This window comes from Canis lupus, chromosome 6, assembly GCF_003254725.2.
Source record: "Canis lupus dingo isolate Sandy chromosome 6, ASM325472v2, whole genome shotgun sequence".
Taxonomy (NCBI): domain Eukaryota; kingdom Metazoa; phylum Chordata; class Mammalia; order Carnivora; family Canidae; genus Canis; species Canis lupus.
Window position 1 is genome coordinate 23,179,795 of NC_064248.1, and position 15,801 is coordinate 23,195,595.

Consider the following 15,801-nt stretch of genomic DNA (forward strand, 5'->3'; position numbering starts at 1 on the left):
GAGAGGGAGGGGAAGAACAGGGAGAGGAAGAAGCAGACTCCCCACAGAGCAGGGAGCCCAACACAGGGCTCAGCCCCAGTACCATGACCTGAGCAGTAGGCATATGCTCAACTGAGCCATACAGGTGCCCCTATATCACCCCATATTTTTAAACAAGAGTATACTTTAAGCCTTTTTCACTATATCTTTCATTTTCACTGAACCATGATCTTTGAAACATTTATCTGACCATCTACATTTTTCTTTTTTTTAAGATTTATTTGAGAACAGGAGGAACCAGGAGGGCCAGAGGGAGAGGGAAAAGTAGACTCCTGCTGAGCAGGGAGCCCAACATGGGGCTGGATTCTGGGCCTCCAGGATCATGACCTGAGCTGAATGCAGATGCTTAACCCACTGAGCTACCTAGGTGCCCCAGACCATCTGCATTCTTTTTTTTTTTTTTTTAAGATTTTATTTATTCATGAGAGATGCAGAGAGAGAAGCAAGCTCCATGCAGGGAGCCCAATGCAGGACTCAATCCCTGGTCTCCAGGATCACAACCTGGGCCGAAGGCGGCGCTAAACCACTGAGCCACCCGGGCTGCCCTGCATTCTTTATGACAGTACTAAAGTATTACACCTATGGATATAAACTCCATATGTATATTTGCCAATGAGTGCAGTTGAGGAAAGAAGGTGGCTGCTGCTGTCAGTTCTATAATCCAGTTCCATTTAAGCTCCAAAGGAAATCCCACGACAAACTGGCCTCTGTCTGGTGTGCTGATGTGTGTATGTATGTAAATACATATATTGTATATATAGCCATATATAAGAATCCATTTAAGTAGTCCCTGTATCTTTGGACAGTTATGAATCTAGAAAATAAATCATTAGAAGTGAAGTAAAAAAGAGCATTTTGCCATCATAGTCTTTCAGAAGTTTTCTGATTCCCCCAGCTTCCAGGCCTTGCCAATACAGGAGGATGCCTAGTTGCTCACACCTGTGCCAGTAAACTTTTTGACCCTTGCCAAACTTATGGAAGAAAAGTGGAGTTTACTTGTAGTTTAGAATTCGTTTACTAAAGTTGAATATTTTATAGCCCGTTAAACCATTCGTATTGTATTTTGCCTATTTTTCTTATTTAAGAGCTCAAGCATTGAGGAAATTCATTTTGTAACTAGAAGTTACAAATACTCTATCTTAATTTTACCTTGTTACTGGCATTTTGTGAAGCAAAATTTTTTGTGGTTATATTAGTTTTTCAATACTTTTTTGTGCTGGACAGGTGTTTGATCCACCTAAAGTTCATTTTTTTTCTTTTATTGTAAAAATACACATGACAATTATCATCTTAACCATTTTTTAAGTATAAAGTGTTATTAAGTAAATTCACATTCTTGTGCAACTATCTCAGTCATTCATCCCCATGACTCTCTTCATTTGTAACCATGAAACTTGGCCCCTTTAACTTCTCATTCTCCCTTCCCCCCAGTTTGCGGCAACTACCTTTAAACTTTTCTGTCTTTATGATTTTGACTAAGTACCTCACAGAAGTAGAATCTGTCTTTTTGTGATTGGCTTATTTCACTGAGCATAATTACCTCAAATTTCATCCATGTCGTAGCATATTGGGTTTCCTTTTTAAGGCTGAATATTATTCTATGTGTATATGCCACTTTTTGTTTATCCACCCATCAGTGGACATTTGGGTTGTTTACATGTTTTACCTATTGTGACTAACACTGCTATGAATGTGTGTACAAATATGCCTTTGAGATCCTGCTTTCAGTTCTTTGAATATATACTCAGAAGAGGAATTACTAGATCAAATGGTAATTCTGTTTTTATGTTTTGAGGAAACTTCATCATACGGTTTTCCACAGTGGCTGTACCGTTTTACATGCCTACCACAGTACACATTGGTTCTAGTTTCTCCACATCCTTGCCAAAATGTACTTTGTGATTTTTTGATAGTAGCCACTCTAAAGGAAGTGGTATCTTAACAGTTTTGATTTGCACTTCTCTGATCAGTGACACAACTTTCAATGTGCTTGGCCATTTGTATATCTTTCTTGGATAAATGTTCAAATCCTTTGCCAATGTTTGAATTTGTTTTTTCTCTTGAGTTACATGTATATTCATTCTGGGTATTAATCCGTTATCAGATAATTTACAAAAATTTTACATTTAAATGTTCTAGGGGTTTGCCTTTTTACCTTTTTTTTTTTTTTTTTTTGATGATTTTTATGTATTTGACACAGAGGGAGAGGGAGGGAAAGAGCAAGCACAGGCAGGGGGAGTTGGCAGAGGGAGAGAAGTTTCCCCACTGATCAGGGAGCCCAATGCAGGACTCGATCCCAAGACCCTGGGACCATGACCTGAACTGAAGGCAGATGCCTAACTGACTGAACCACCCAGGTGCCTCGCCTTTTTACTCTGTTGAGATTGTCTTTTGATATATAAGGCTTTTAAATTGTCATGAAGTCCAGTTAATCTGTTTTTTCTTTTGTTACCTGTGCCTTTGGTGTCATGCCAAGAGATCATTGCTGAACCCAGTATTATAAAACAAAATAGTGTTGCTGAAGGGTCCAACTTCATTCTTTAGCATGTACATACCGTTTTCCTAGCACCATTTGCTGAATAGGTTGTTCTTTCTCCATTAATGGTCTTGGAACCCTTATCAAAAATCATTTGACCATATATGTGAGGTTTGTTTCTGGGTTCTCTGTATTCCTTTGGTCTGTGTGTCTCTTGTTATGCCAGTACCACACTGTTTTGATTACAGTAGCTTTGTAGTAAGTATTGAAATCAGGAAGTATGATTCCTCCAGTTATGGTTTTTTTTTCTCCAAGATTGTTTTGGCTATTTGGTGTCCCTTGAGTTTCCATATGAATTTTGGGATAATTTTATCATGTCTGCTAAAACTGTCATTGGGATTTAGAGATCGCATCAAATTTGTAGATCACTGTGTAATATTGACATTTTAACAATATTAACCCTTCTAATCCATGAACATGAAATGTATTTCCACTTTGTCTTAATTTCTTTAAGCAATGTTTTATTTTCATTGTATGAATCTTTCACCTCTTTGGTTGAATTAATTACAAGGTATTTCAAGGTGCCTGGCTGGCTCAGTCAGAGGAGCATGACTTGATCTCAGAGTTGTGAGTTCAAGCCCTACGTTGGGTGTAGAGCCTAATTAATAAACTAAAAATAAATAAATAAATATTTCATTCTTTTGGTGCCATTTTAAAAGGAATTGGCTTTTAATTTCCTTTTTGGGCTGTTCATTGTTAGTAGTGTATAGAAATGCAACTAATTGTGGAGTGTTGACTTTGTATTCAACTACTCCGCTGAATTCATTTATTCTGACAGGTTTTTTGGTGGAATCTATAGAATTTTATACATATATCATCTGCAAATAAAATTTTTATAAGATTTATTTTGGAGAGACAGAACAAGAGAAGAAAAGGATGGGGTAAGGAGAGAGAGAGAGAGAGAGAGAGAGAGAAGGAAGCAGACTCCCTACTGAGCACGCAGGGAGCCTGATGCACCTCAATCTCATGACCCTGAGATGATCTGCGCAGAAATCTAGAGTCATCTTAACAGACTGAGCCACCTAGGTGCCTCTGCAAGTAGAAAATTTTACTTCTTCCTTCCTAATCTGAGTAACTTTTTATTTATTTTTCTTGCCTAATTGCTTTGGCTAGAACTCCTTTTTTTAAAGATTTATTTATTTTTTCATGAGAGAGAGAGAGGCAGAGACACAGGAGGAAGGAGAAGCAGGCTCCATGCAGGGAGCCTGTTGCGGGACTCGATCCTGGGACTCCAGGATCGCACCCTGGGCCAAAGACAGGCACTAAACCGCTGAGCCACCCAGGGATCCCCCTGGCTAGAACTCAATACTGTTAAATTGGAAGTGGTTAAAGCAGGCATCTTTGCCTTGTTCCTGAACTTTCGGTAAATGCTTTCATTCTTTCAATATTGAGTATGATGTTCACTGTGGGTTTTTCATACATGGCTTTTATTATGTTGAAGTAGTTATTTTCCTAGTTCATTGAGTGTTTTCTTTTTTAAAGATTATTTATTCATAGAGACAGAGAGAGAGAGAGAGAGAGAGGCAGAGACACAGGCAGAGGGAGAAGCAGGCTCCATGCTGAGAGCCCGTCGCGGGACTCGATCCAGGGTCTCCAGGATCATACCCTGGGCTGCAGGTGGCGATAAACCGCTGCGCCACCGGGGCTGCCCCTGTTTGTTTGTTTGTTTGTTTAACCATGAAAAAACGTAGTATTTTGCCATATGCTTTCTCTGCATCATTTGAGATGATCATGTGTTGTGTTTTTTTCTTCATTCTGTTGACGTGGCATAGTGTGTTGATAAATTTTTTTAAACATGTTGCTATTCATTTTTTAAAATTTTTTATTTATGATAGTCACAGAAAGAGAGAGAGGCAGAGACACAGACAGAGAAGCAGTCTCCATGCACCAGGAGCTTGACGTGGGACTCGATCCGGGGTCTCCAGGATCGCGCCCCGGGCCAAAGGCAGGCGCCAAACCGCTGCGCCACCCAGGGATCCCCTAAAGTTTCTTTAGTTGTAAAATCAGGTTGTAGATTTAATATCTTTATTGTTTTTTTAAAGATTTTTTAAAAAGTAATCTTGATACCCAACATAGGGTTCAAACACACAACCCCAAGATCAAGAGTCACATGCTCTACCAACTGAGCCAGACACATGTCCTTCTTTTTTGTATAAGGTAAGCATTTATAACACTAAGTTTCCCCATTAGCACTACTTTTGCTGTGTTCCATAAGTTTTGGGATGTTGTATTTCCATTTTCATTCATCTCTAAGTATTTTCTAAGTTGATCCATTGGTAGTTTAAAACTATATTGTTTGCAGTTTGGTGAATTTTCCTATTTTTTGTTATGATTTCTAAATATATCCTATTGTGGTCAAGGAAGATATTTTGTATGATATCTTAAGATCTGTTGAAAATTTGTGGCCTATGGTCTCTCCTTAAAAGTGTCCCATACAGAGCAGCCTGGGTGGCTCAGTGGTTTGGCACTGCCTTCAGCCCAGGGCATAATCCTGGAGACCCAGGATCAAGTCCCATGTTGGGCTCCCTACAGGGAGCCTGCTTCTCCCTCCGCCTGTGTCTCTGCCTTTCTCTCTCTCTCAAGAATAAATAAATAAAATCTTTAAAAAAAAATGGCCTATACACACTTGAAAAGAATGTGTATTGTGTTGTGTAAAGTGTTCTTTATATGTCTGCTAGATTTAGTTGGCTTACTGTGTTAAATCCTGTTTCCTTAGTCATCTTCTGTCTGGTTGTTCTATTATTGTGAATGGGGTATTAAAATCTCCTAATTTCCCTGGAATATCTTTTTTCCTTCCTTTCAATTTCAACTGGTTTGTGTCATTGGATCTCAACGGAGTCTCTTGTAGACAGCATCTAGTTGGATTTTGTGTGTTTTACAATTTTATTTATTTATTCATGAGAGACACACAGAGAGGCAGAGACACAGGCAGAGGGAAAAGCAGGCTCCCTGCAGGGAGCCTGAAGCAGGACTCAATCCCAGGACCCTGGGACCATACCCTGAGCTGAAGGCAGATGCTCAACCACTGAGCCACCCAACTGCCTCATTTGTGTGTATTTTATTTTATTTTATTTTATTTAATATATTTAAATATTATAAATATTATAAATATTTTTTATTTATTCATGAGAGACAGAGAGAGAGGCAGAGACACAGGCAGAGGGAGAAACAGGCTCCATGCAGGGAGCCTGACACAGGACTCGATCTGGGACTCCAGGATCACACCCTGGGCCAAAGTCAGGCACTAAACCTCTGAGCCAACCAGGGATCCCCTTGTGTGGGTTTTAAATTGAAGTATAATTAACAGAGTGTTAGTTTCCAATGTACAATATAATGATTCAGCAGTTCTATACATTGCTTAGTGCTCAAGGTAAGTGTACTCTTAATCCCTATTACCTATTTCACCATTCCTGCCCCCCTCCCCTCTGGCAATCACCAATTTGTTTTCTGTATTTTAGTCTGATTTGTTTGTTTCTTAAATTCTACATATGAGTGAAATCATGATATTTGTCTTTCTCTAGCTTATTTCACTTAGCATAATACCCTCTTAGTCCATCCATGTTGGATCATGTGTTTTATTTAGTTTGCCAATCTCTGTCTTTTGATTGGAGAGTTTAAGCCATTTACATTTAAAGTAATTTTAATAAGGAGGAAATTCTCTCATTGTGCTATTTGTTCTCTGTATGCCTCATAGCTTTTTTTGTCCTCCATTTCCTGTATTCTTGCCGTCTTTTATGTTTATTGATTTTTTTTTTGTAATGAGATGTTTAAAACTCCTTTCTCATTTTCTTTTGTGTATATCCTACAGCTATTTTCTTCATGGTTAGCATGGGGATTACATTTAACATCCTAGAGTTAAAACAGTAATTTGAATTTATACTTTAGCTTAACTTCAATAACAAGAAACAAAATAAAAACAACCTGTTCCATCCCCACCCCTTTTGGTTATTGTTATCACAAAGCTACCTCTTGGGATCCCTGGGTGGCGCAGCGGTTTGGCGCCTGCCTTTGGCCCAGGGCGCGATCCTGGAGACTCGGGATCGAATCCCACGTCGGGCTCCCGGTGCATGGAGCCTGCTTCTTCCTCTGCCTGTGTCTCTGCCTCTCTCTCTCTCTCTGTGTGACTATCATAAATAAATAAAAATTAAAAAAAAATAAAGCTACCTCTTTATGGGTATATAACTGTACCCAAAAACATAAACTTATATATTTTTTTAATGCACTGGTCTTTTAAGTTATATAGAAGATCAGATTTGAAGTTACAAATCAAAGTTGCAGGAGGCACCTGCGTAGCTCAGTCAGTTCAGCATCAGACTCTTGATTTTAGCTGGGTTCATGATCTCAGGGTCATGAGACTGAGCCCAGTGCTGGGCTCTGTGCTCATCTTGAAGGATTCTCTCTCTCCCTCTCCCTTTGTCCCTCTACCCCCAACACTGGTGCTCTCACTCGCTCATTCTCTAAAGTAAATAAATAAATAAAATATTTAAAAAACAAAACAAATCAAAGTTGCAGTAATACTACTTTTACACTGATAAGTTTTCTTTAAATGTGTGTGTTTGTTTCTTTTTAAAGTAAGCTCTATGCCCAATGTGGGGCCTGAACTCACAACCCCAAGATCAAGAGTCACATGCTCTATTGACTGAGGCAGCCAGGCAATCCCAGATGCATTAGTCTCTTAAATCATGTAGAAAACAAAAAGTACTATTACAAACCATTGTTATAGTTATACTGGCTTTTATAATTGTCCATACATTTATTTGCCTTTATTGAAATTTTTGTTTCTCAATAGGGCTTCTGGTTAATATCTAGTGCCCTTTTGTTTCCTGTTGCAGGACACATCTAATGGTCATGAACTCCCTCAGTTTTTGTTACCTGGGAATGTCCTAACTTCTTCACTTTTGAAGGTCAGTTTTACTGGATAATAAGGTTCTTGGTTGACAGTTTTTGTTGTTACCGTTTTCAAAGCAGTTTGTATCTATTGGCCCACTGTGTTCTGGCCTGTAATGTTTTAAATGAGAAATCTTTTGATTGGGGATCCCTGGGTGGCTCGGCAGTTTAGCGCCTGCCTTTGGCCCAGGGCACGATCCTGGAGTCCCGGGATCAAGTCCCACATCGGGCTCCCAGCATGGAGCCTGCTTCTCCCTCCTCTTGTGTCTCTGCTTCTCTCTCTCTATGTCTATCATAAATAAATAAATAAATCTTAAAAAAAAATCTTTTGATTATCTTATTGAGGATCCCCTGTGTATGAGGATTTGCTCTTCTGCGGCTTTTCAGGATTCTCTTTGGCTTTTGAAAGTTTAATTATAATGTCTCTCAGTGGGTCTGAGATTATCTTGGAGTTACGGAGCTGCTTGAATGTTTGTCTTCATGCCTTTTCATCAAGTTTGAGCAGTTTTCAGCCATTATTTCTTCATGTATTCTCTGCCCCTTTCTCTCTCCTGCTGGGACTCCCACGTGTGTATATTGGTCTTCTTATGGCGTCACACAGGTCCCTTAGGTTTTGCTCACTTTCGTGTTGTGTTTCTTTGTTTCTCTAGAATTTCCATCATCTTACCTTCAAGTTTGCTCATTCTTTCTTCTGCTTGCTCAAATCTGCCTTTGAATCCCTCTAGCGTATTTTTCACTTCCATTGCTGTGCTTTTCAGCTCCAGAATTATTTTGGTTTGCTCTTTAAGTCTGTCATTTCCATTTTACTCACACATCATTTTCTTTATCTACATCCTCTAGTTCTTTTCATGTCTTTTTTTTTTTTTAATTTATTTATGATAGTCACAGAGAGAGAGAGAGAGAGGCAGAGACACAGGCAGAGGGAGAAGCAGGCTCCATGCACCGGGAGCCCGACATGGGATTCGATCCCGAGTCTCCAGGATCGCGCCCTGGGCCAAAGGCAGGCGCTAAACCGCTGCGCCACCCAGGGATCCCCTTTTCATGTCTTTAAAACACATTTGTCTTAAAGTCTTGGTCTACTGTATCTGCCATTAGGTCTTTCAGGGACAGTTTCTGTTGATTTATTTTTTTCCTTGCCATGCCCTATATTTTCCTGGTTTTGTATGCCTTGTGATTTTTTGAACACCAGACATTTTAATTTGATCATATAGTAACTCTGGGAGTCAGTCTGATCCTTTCCCAGGTTTTGCTGGTTTTGGTTATTGGTTTTGTTCCTTAGATTGTTGCAGGCTGTGTCTGTGCTGAGGATCAGCCTGAGGCATAAGGTTAAGGTTTTCTCAGGTCTTTTGAGACTTTCTCTGGGCATGCATGGTCACTTTCTAGTCTTCTCTGTATATGTGATCATATTTTGAATATCCTAGTTTTCAATGTCTGGCTCCCCAAAGGGAGAAAAGTGAAAAATGAAGGGGAGGTTGTGGGGAGGATGCCAGTCCTTTGAATACCTTGGCAGTCACTTGAGCCTCAGCTGGAGAGACTTGCAGTGAAGGGGGCAGGTGTGTGCAACAGTGGCTGCCCACTTCTGCATCTCTGGCCAGAAGCAGTAATCCGTGCAGATTCCTGATATTTGAACAGAATCTTTTTGGCCACCCAGGTTCCTGCAAGCTGTTGCAAACTGCTCTGTGAATATGGCTAGTGGTGGGGTTGTTGCTACTCTGCTAGGAGCCAAAGTTAACCAAAATTGCTGGCAACTGACGGTCCTGTTCTTCCTGGAAGTTATAAGCCTTTAGGTTCTGTACAGTTCTAAAATGGTTACATCAGACAAATTCTGCTTGTGCAATTAGTGTCCTAGAGCAGGAGAGATTTCTGGTATTCTCACACCACCATCTTTCTAGAATCTTCCTAAACTTCATCTATTCCCCATCACTTGAAATCACCTGAATCAGGGATCCCTGGGTGGCTCAGCAGTTTAGCGCCTGCCTTCAGCCCAGGGACTCCAGGATCGAGTCCCACATCGGGCTCCCTGCATGGAGCCTGCTTCTCCCTCTGCCTGGGTCTCTGCCTCTCTCTCATGAATAAATAAATAAATAAAATCTTTAAAAAATCACCTGAATCAGTACTAAATTTCTACATGAATTTGAACCTGTTTCTAAGATCTGGTTCTCATGCACCTGTGGCAATTACTTACTGTTTAGCTTGAAATTTTCCTATTAAGGGAATATTGCTCCCATTATTGCTCCTTCAGAATTTCCCCCGTTTTTTTGGCGTGTTTTTTCCCCCGATATGAACTTTAAAGTTAGCTTGTCTGATTCTTGGTGGGAAATGGTTATTGAGATCAAATTTAAAAATTGATTAAACTGGGGATCCCTGGGTGACTCAGCAGTTTAGTGCCTGCCTGTGGCCCAGTGCGTGATCCTGGAGTCCCAGGATCGAGTCCCACATCGGGCTACCTGCATGGAGCCTGCTTCTCCTCCTGCCTGTGTCTCTGCCTCTCTCTCTCTCTCTCTGTCTCTCATGAATGAATAATCTTTTTTTAAAAAAATGGTTAAATTAAGTATAGACTGTGACAGACTTTGGTCCAAAAACATGGGTTTATGCCTTCCCATTTGTTCTAGTGGTCTGTGTCTCAGTTTCCAAACTTTTATCACTTAGGTCTACAGATTTTAGAAGGTTCACCTCCTGGATGTTATAAGGTCTTTTCTTCTGTTAAAACATATAAACGTGTGTGCATGTATGTATATATGTTTTATTTAAGTAATCTCTATACCCACCATAGGGCTTGAACTCATAACCCTGAGATCAAGAGTTGAATGCTCTTCCAGCTGAGCCAGCCAGGCACCTCTCTTGTTGTGTGTGTGTGTATTTAAAGATTTTATTTATTTGAGAGTGCACACACAAGCAGGGAGGAGGGTCAGAGAGGGAGAAGCAGACTCCCCACTGAGCAGGGAGCTTGATGTGGGGCTCTGTCCCAGGACCCTGAGATCATGACCTGAGCCTAATGAAGGCAGATGCTTAACCAACTGAGCCACCCAGGCACCCATTATTTTGTAACTATAGTTACTTATAGGAAAGATACTGACTCCAGCTGTTTTGTTGAATGGTTGAGTTGCTTTTAGTTGACATAACTGGAGAAAAAAAAATCTCCACACTCAACATGGAGCTTGAACTCACAACCCTGATTGAGTCACATGCTCCACCAAGCCAGCCCGCCCCCGAACAAGTTTTAACACCTTTTTGTCTAACTTGTTAGAAGGAAACTAATTTGTGGGCAGCCCGGGTGGCTCAGTGGTTTAGCACCGCCTTTAGCCCAGGGCATGATCCTGGAGACCCCAGATCGAGTCCCACCCACGTCAGGCTCCCAGCATGGAGCCTGCTTCTCCCTCTGCCTCTCTCTGTCTCTCATGAATAAATAAATAAAATCTTAAAAAAAAAAAAAAAAACTAATTTGTGTAAATTTTTAATTTTGATTTAATCCTTTGTCTAATTTCTCTAAGTAGTATACCCAGGATATTAATTATGCTGAGCAAACATGTATCTCAATCCTAAGGAATATGTGGAGGGTTTGGTTCAGCAGGTTAAATTTTTACCGTTTTAACGAGGTTAGTGAGAATTCATCTATTCCACTTTTCAGGACTTATATTTGGAATGAATTGTAGGTCTCGACCCCTGAGAGGAGATCTTTTCCCTTCTCATTTCTTATTCATGTTATGAGCTGCATGGTAGAAGCCCTGATACCACCCTTGCATTTCTGTGATCATAGTTATTCCATCCCCAGGATCCTCACTTTGTTAGACATTTTAGGATTTTTTTTTTTCAATGTGCCGTTTCAATCTACTACTTACGATTTTAATTCCTATCATGCTTTGTCAGGTTTTAAATCAATTCTTCAGAAGTATCTGGAGGCTCGTTACATGCTCAAGTTTAACCCTTGTTTGTCATGTGATCATCATTCATCCGTGAAAATACGTGGGCTTTTTCTTATTTAGTAACTGATCTATTGTAATCTTATTTCCAACCAGTTTTAAGGCTTACGCCATTTTCCTTCATCGGCTGGTTTATCTTAACATTAATTTTTATACCTCATTTTTAACAATTTCCTATATTCCTGATTTACTTTCCTCATCTGTTTCAGGCTGTGACTCCCCACTGAGCCCCATAACCTCTCTGTGGTCCACTGCCTCTGCTGTACAACATGAGGGGTCTCCCCTTTGTAAGGGGGTCACACAATAGCTGGACATACTCTCCAACTTTGGAATTTTTTTTCCTCTTTTCAGGCTCATGTTTACTAACAATTAGTACCAAGAACATAATATACCACCATCCTATACTATACCACCAAATATTAGATGTTTTTCTTTTTGTTGGTGGGGCCACCACCTAAACCTTCCGGTAGTAGTGGCTCTGGTGTCCCAACCAGATCCTGGAAGATCAGGTAGCAGAATTTCACATCTTGCCCACCCCAGCTTACTCTGACTTTTGTCCTAATCCTCTAGGGCTGCACTGTCCACTAAGGTCACCATTAGCTACATGTCCCAACTGAGTGTTTAAATTGTGGCTGGTCCCAACTGCAAGTGTCGGAAGTATCAAGTGCCGCATCTTGAAAACGGTATCTTACATTTCTTTAGTAAAAAAATGTCAGTACAGTTTCTTTTTACTATTTCAATGTGTCTACTAGTAAACTTAAAAATTACATATGCGACTGCACCGTACTGCCTTCTCCCCTCCTCCCTCAGCTCCCTTCCCGGACTACATGCGAGGCTCTGGGAGCACAGACACCACTATCTTCCTGGAACCCTCAGACGACAGTAGCACCATGATGCCAGGTCAGTGTTAGTATTTATTTTAAAAATACACAAAATATAAATTTTTACATCAAAGTGTAATGATCTCACTTATACATTGTTCCATACTTACCTGGTTTTGTTTGCATCCTTATGCAAACATTAATAGATGGATTTGATTCTGATTTTTTGCTAGGGTTCATGTAAACAGCTGAGACTGCTACATAAAGTGGTTTTAAAAGGTAAGGTGGCCACAGAAACCCAATGGTGAAAGAAGAATTCGATTTGGTTTGTTTAATGAAACTGGCAGAAGTCTTAGCACATAGGTAATCAAAGACTAAATTACTAGCTTCTAGGCATTTTAAATATTTAAAACCTTGAGGTTTTCTTCATCTTGTAAACATAACTTAGACCTTGTTGGCATTAAGTTTGAAAAGTAAAATATTAAACCATGATTTTCATCAGCCTGCCTGTGGTCAGTATACACTCTCTTTATTATGAGAATGAAACCAAGTAATAAGCAAAATACATCAGGAATTTCAAATTATACTGTAAAGAAGGTCCCGGCTGCCCTCTCTCCTGGGAGCGATCTAACTTATGCTGACCCTGCCACTGGCTGAGGATGATCCCCACTGTCCACCAGACAGCACAATGCCCCAGCCGCGCCACGGTCAGTTCCTCTTGCTCCATGTCTTCTGAAGCAGTAAGACTGCCTCCACCTCTGCTGGCTCCGCCGTCCTTCATTGGGCTTGGATTCACTGGGTCAGTGGTTTGTGACTCCTGTCAAGACTGTACTGTCCCTTTAAGGTACCACATGCCCCCATAGCTTACACAGCAGTCCTATGGAGAGAGAAATGTGTTAGGGGCAGACCTTACATCCTGGACAGAACACCATTACTCAATTTAGGATTAATGGCTAGAAGACAGATGGTGACTCAAGACCTGCCTGACCACAGGCTGTGGGCCTCAGAATCTCTCCCTCCCAGGGGTGTCCAAAAAGTGGGGAACCATAAGTGAATGTGCTTTGTAAGCATAAGATTAAAGAAAACAAAGGTCAAGAAGCTGACCCAGAACAAAGGTGCCTCGTTAACAGCACTATATCATGGGCTCAGATCATCATGATGTTAGGAAATTGTCAGCTTTCTGTGTTCCAGTGCTTCTGCAAATATGGTATTTGTGCCACAGTCACTTCATAGAAGCATTACACGTAGTATACTTACTTTCATATACTAGATAAATTATATATTCCTTTTTAAACTAAATTTTAGAAATTGGGTCTATTGAAAGCAAGTGCTACGAGATTCAGAAGGGGAGGGGAGACTCTCACAGAGGCCCGGTGAACCTCAAAGGATGACCCACTAGACAATTTTTTAAGGCGGTGTCCACATCTTAGTCCACTCCTTCTGCCCGCACCCACCGTACCAGCACCCAGCCTCAGTGGTTGCAGAGACCCACCTGGCTGGGGAGGGGCTGGGAGAAGCCAGATTTAACAAAGACCCTGCCGACCTCCTCCTGAGCGCCCCCCACATGGGGGCCCAAACCCTCTGGGCCAGGTTACACAAAGTGGGTGTACCTTTAGCACTTTATCCACCTCCTGTTTACTCAGATCTTCTCCACACTCTTGAGTCAACCTCGACTGGATCATGTTCCGGCGTACCCGGTAATTTTTGGAAAAGATTTCAAGCAAAACCTGTCGGTGCTTTAGTAGCAAAAATATGTTATTTTGGAAAACAGTCACCTAAAAGAGAAACATCCCCAAACAAGAAATGCAAAGCTATGGACCTAACTCCACACTGTAGTCTGTGTGCCCAGGACTTCTTTTAAGATAAATACATCTGACCAACCTGTCCTGTTGAGATGCCAAGAAGAAAAGAGCCAGGGAAGTGCCAGCAGAGGAAAAGCAGTTTAGACATGGTGTTTCATGATAAACAGGAGCGATAACTGCTTTAGGAGGTGGGAAAGGCACCATCTAACCATCTAAGCTGCACGAAGACAGGGCCCAGTCCGGAGAATCCAGACAGGCCAGGGCCAAAAGCTTTGTTTTGCATATCTTTAAAAATACACACTTTTTTTCTCTTAATTGTCAAATTCTTTGAATTTCCTATTCCTTCAGGACTAGAAAACTCAGATGCCACCTATCCTGGCCAAGAGCACAGAAGCTGGCCCGGGAAGAGCTGCCGCACTGCTCTCACTCCAGGGCCCATCACAGGCCCAGGGCACCAGCCTTCCCCTCCATCCTGGCCTCCCCGTCATCAGCCCCACTGAAGCAAGAGGGGGAATGCTCCCCCTCCCCTCCACACCTTAGGGACAGGACCTGGATGAGGGCAGACTAGAGTTTTAAACTGCTAAAACAGTTCAGCAGTTTAATCTTAACCCTTAAAGTTTAGGTAAGTTCATGACTTAAGGAAAATTTCTGGACCTCAGAGTCCCTGACTATATAGACACGGCTGCTGGTTTAACTCCTATTTTGTCTGCTGGACCCTCAAGCCCCTTCCTGCTGGGGTGACAAGAGGCAAAATGGACCAATTCCTCTTAGAAAGCCAGCACCTAAGATCTGATAAGAGATTCTTACTGCCAGAGGCCACCTGAGAAATGTGGGCCATCCCTGCTTCACGAGTCCAGCTGGAAGAGAGAATCCTGAGGGAAGGTCTATAAACCTGTAAGTACCTAGGACCCTATCCTGTTCATAGGGAGCTGAATTAAATCTCTAGGGTCAATCCTGAGTCTATAGCTTTTAAAAAAGGACTCTGGCACCAGGGTGGCTCAGCCGGTTAAGTGGCTGCCTTCGGCTCAGGTGATGATCCGGGGGTCCTGGGATCGAGCCCCACGCTGGGCCCCCTGCTCTCCCCCACTGGGAGAACCTGCTTCTCCCTCTTTCCATTCCTGTTCTCTCTTTCAAATAAATAAAATCTTTAAAAAATAAAAAGAGGGTTCTAATGTAGCTGGTCCAGACTGGCAATCAGGAACCACTGGTTTTGGCTCACATCACTGGCACATCCAGCCTGTTTTAACAATACACAGAGACATGGAGCCAGAATATTTAAAACTGGGAGTGGACGGAAAATCTGAGGTGTAAATTACTATACTCTGGGGCTCCTCAGAGGCCCGGCCCCACCTCCCTGCTCTTGAGATGGCAGGAGAGGTCACCTTACCTGATCGCTCATGTCTCCAGACTCCCAGAGGGCGAACACCTTCTGCTCATCTGGGGATGCAGCAGTCTGGGGGGGAAACTAACCAAGGCCCAGGTGTGAGTTGTCTTTACCACAGGGGTCCACCTGCCCTGCCCCTCGCCCCTCCCAGTCTGCATGAGCCCCATTCAGGGAATGAATCAATGGGCGACGGTGGGTTCCAATTCCAGCTCCTCCCACTCACTAGGGCTTCAGTGGGACAGAGTGGGGCACCCGCAGCCCGAAGCCCCCAGGTGCACGAGACAAGGAGGGGATCAGGCTTGTTTCTCCTGCTAGCTTGGCATTAGCTCACCTCCAACATCCAGTGTCACCCTACCCTAAACATAAACCCTCAGACGTGTCCTAAGAAATACTCCCCCATACCTCCACCTCC

General features: G+C 41.9%; 1 protein-coding gene and 1 long non-coding RNA gene across 6 annotated transcripts in view; one reads left to right on the forward strand and one right to left on the reverse strand.

The window, feature by feature from the left end:
• Positions 1 to 6,567: 6,567 nt before the first annotated feature.
• LOC112640258 (uncharacterized) lies at positions 6,568 to 15,396 on the forward strand. The gene is made up of 4 exons (XR_003123939.3): positions 6,568 to 7,479; positions 11,953 to 12,065; positions 12,193 to 12,282; positions 14,354 to 15,396. It is a non-coding gene; the product is annotated as an uncharacterized LOC112640258 (long non-coding RNA).
• The window catches only part of POLR3E (RNA polymerase III subunit E), a 29,550-nt gene continuing 26,025 nt past the window's right edge, over positions 12,277 to 15,801 (reverse strand). For all 5 annotated transcript variants that reach the window (XM_025416217.3, XM_025416214.3, XM_025416218.3 and 2 more), the window contains exons 19-21: positions 15,393 to 15,470; positions 13,814 to 13,939; positions 12,277 to 13,080 (exon numbers count right to left, since the gene is read on the reverse strand). In XM_025416217.3, coding sequence (XP_025272002.1) covers positions 13,024 to 13,080; positions 13,814 to 13,939; positions 15,393 to 15,470 — 261 coding nt within the window. In that variant the 3' untranslated portion in view covers positions 12,277 to 13,023. The remainder of the gene's footprint in view (positions 13,081 to 13,813; positions 13,940 to 15,392; positions 15,471 to 15,801) is intronic.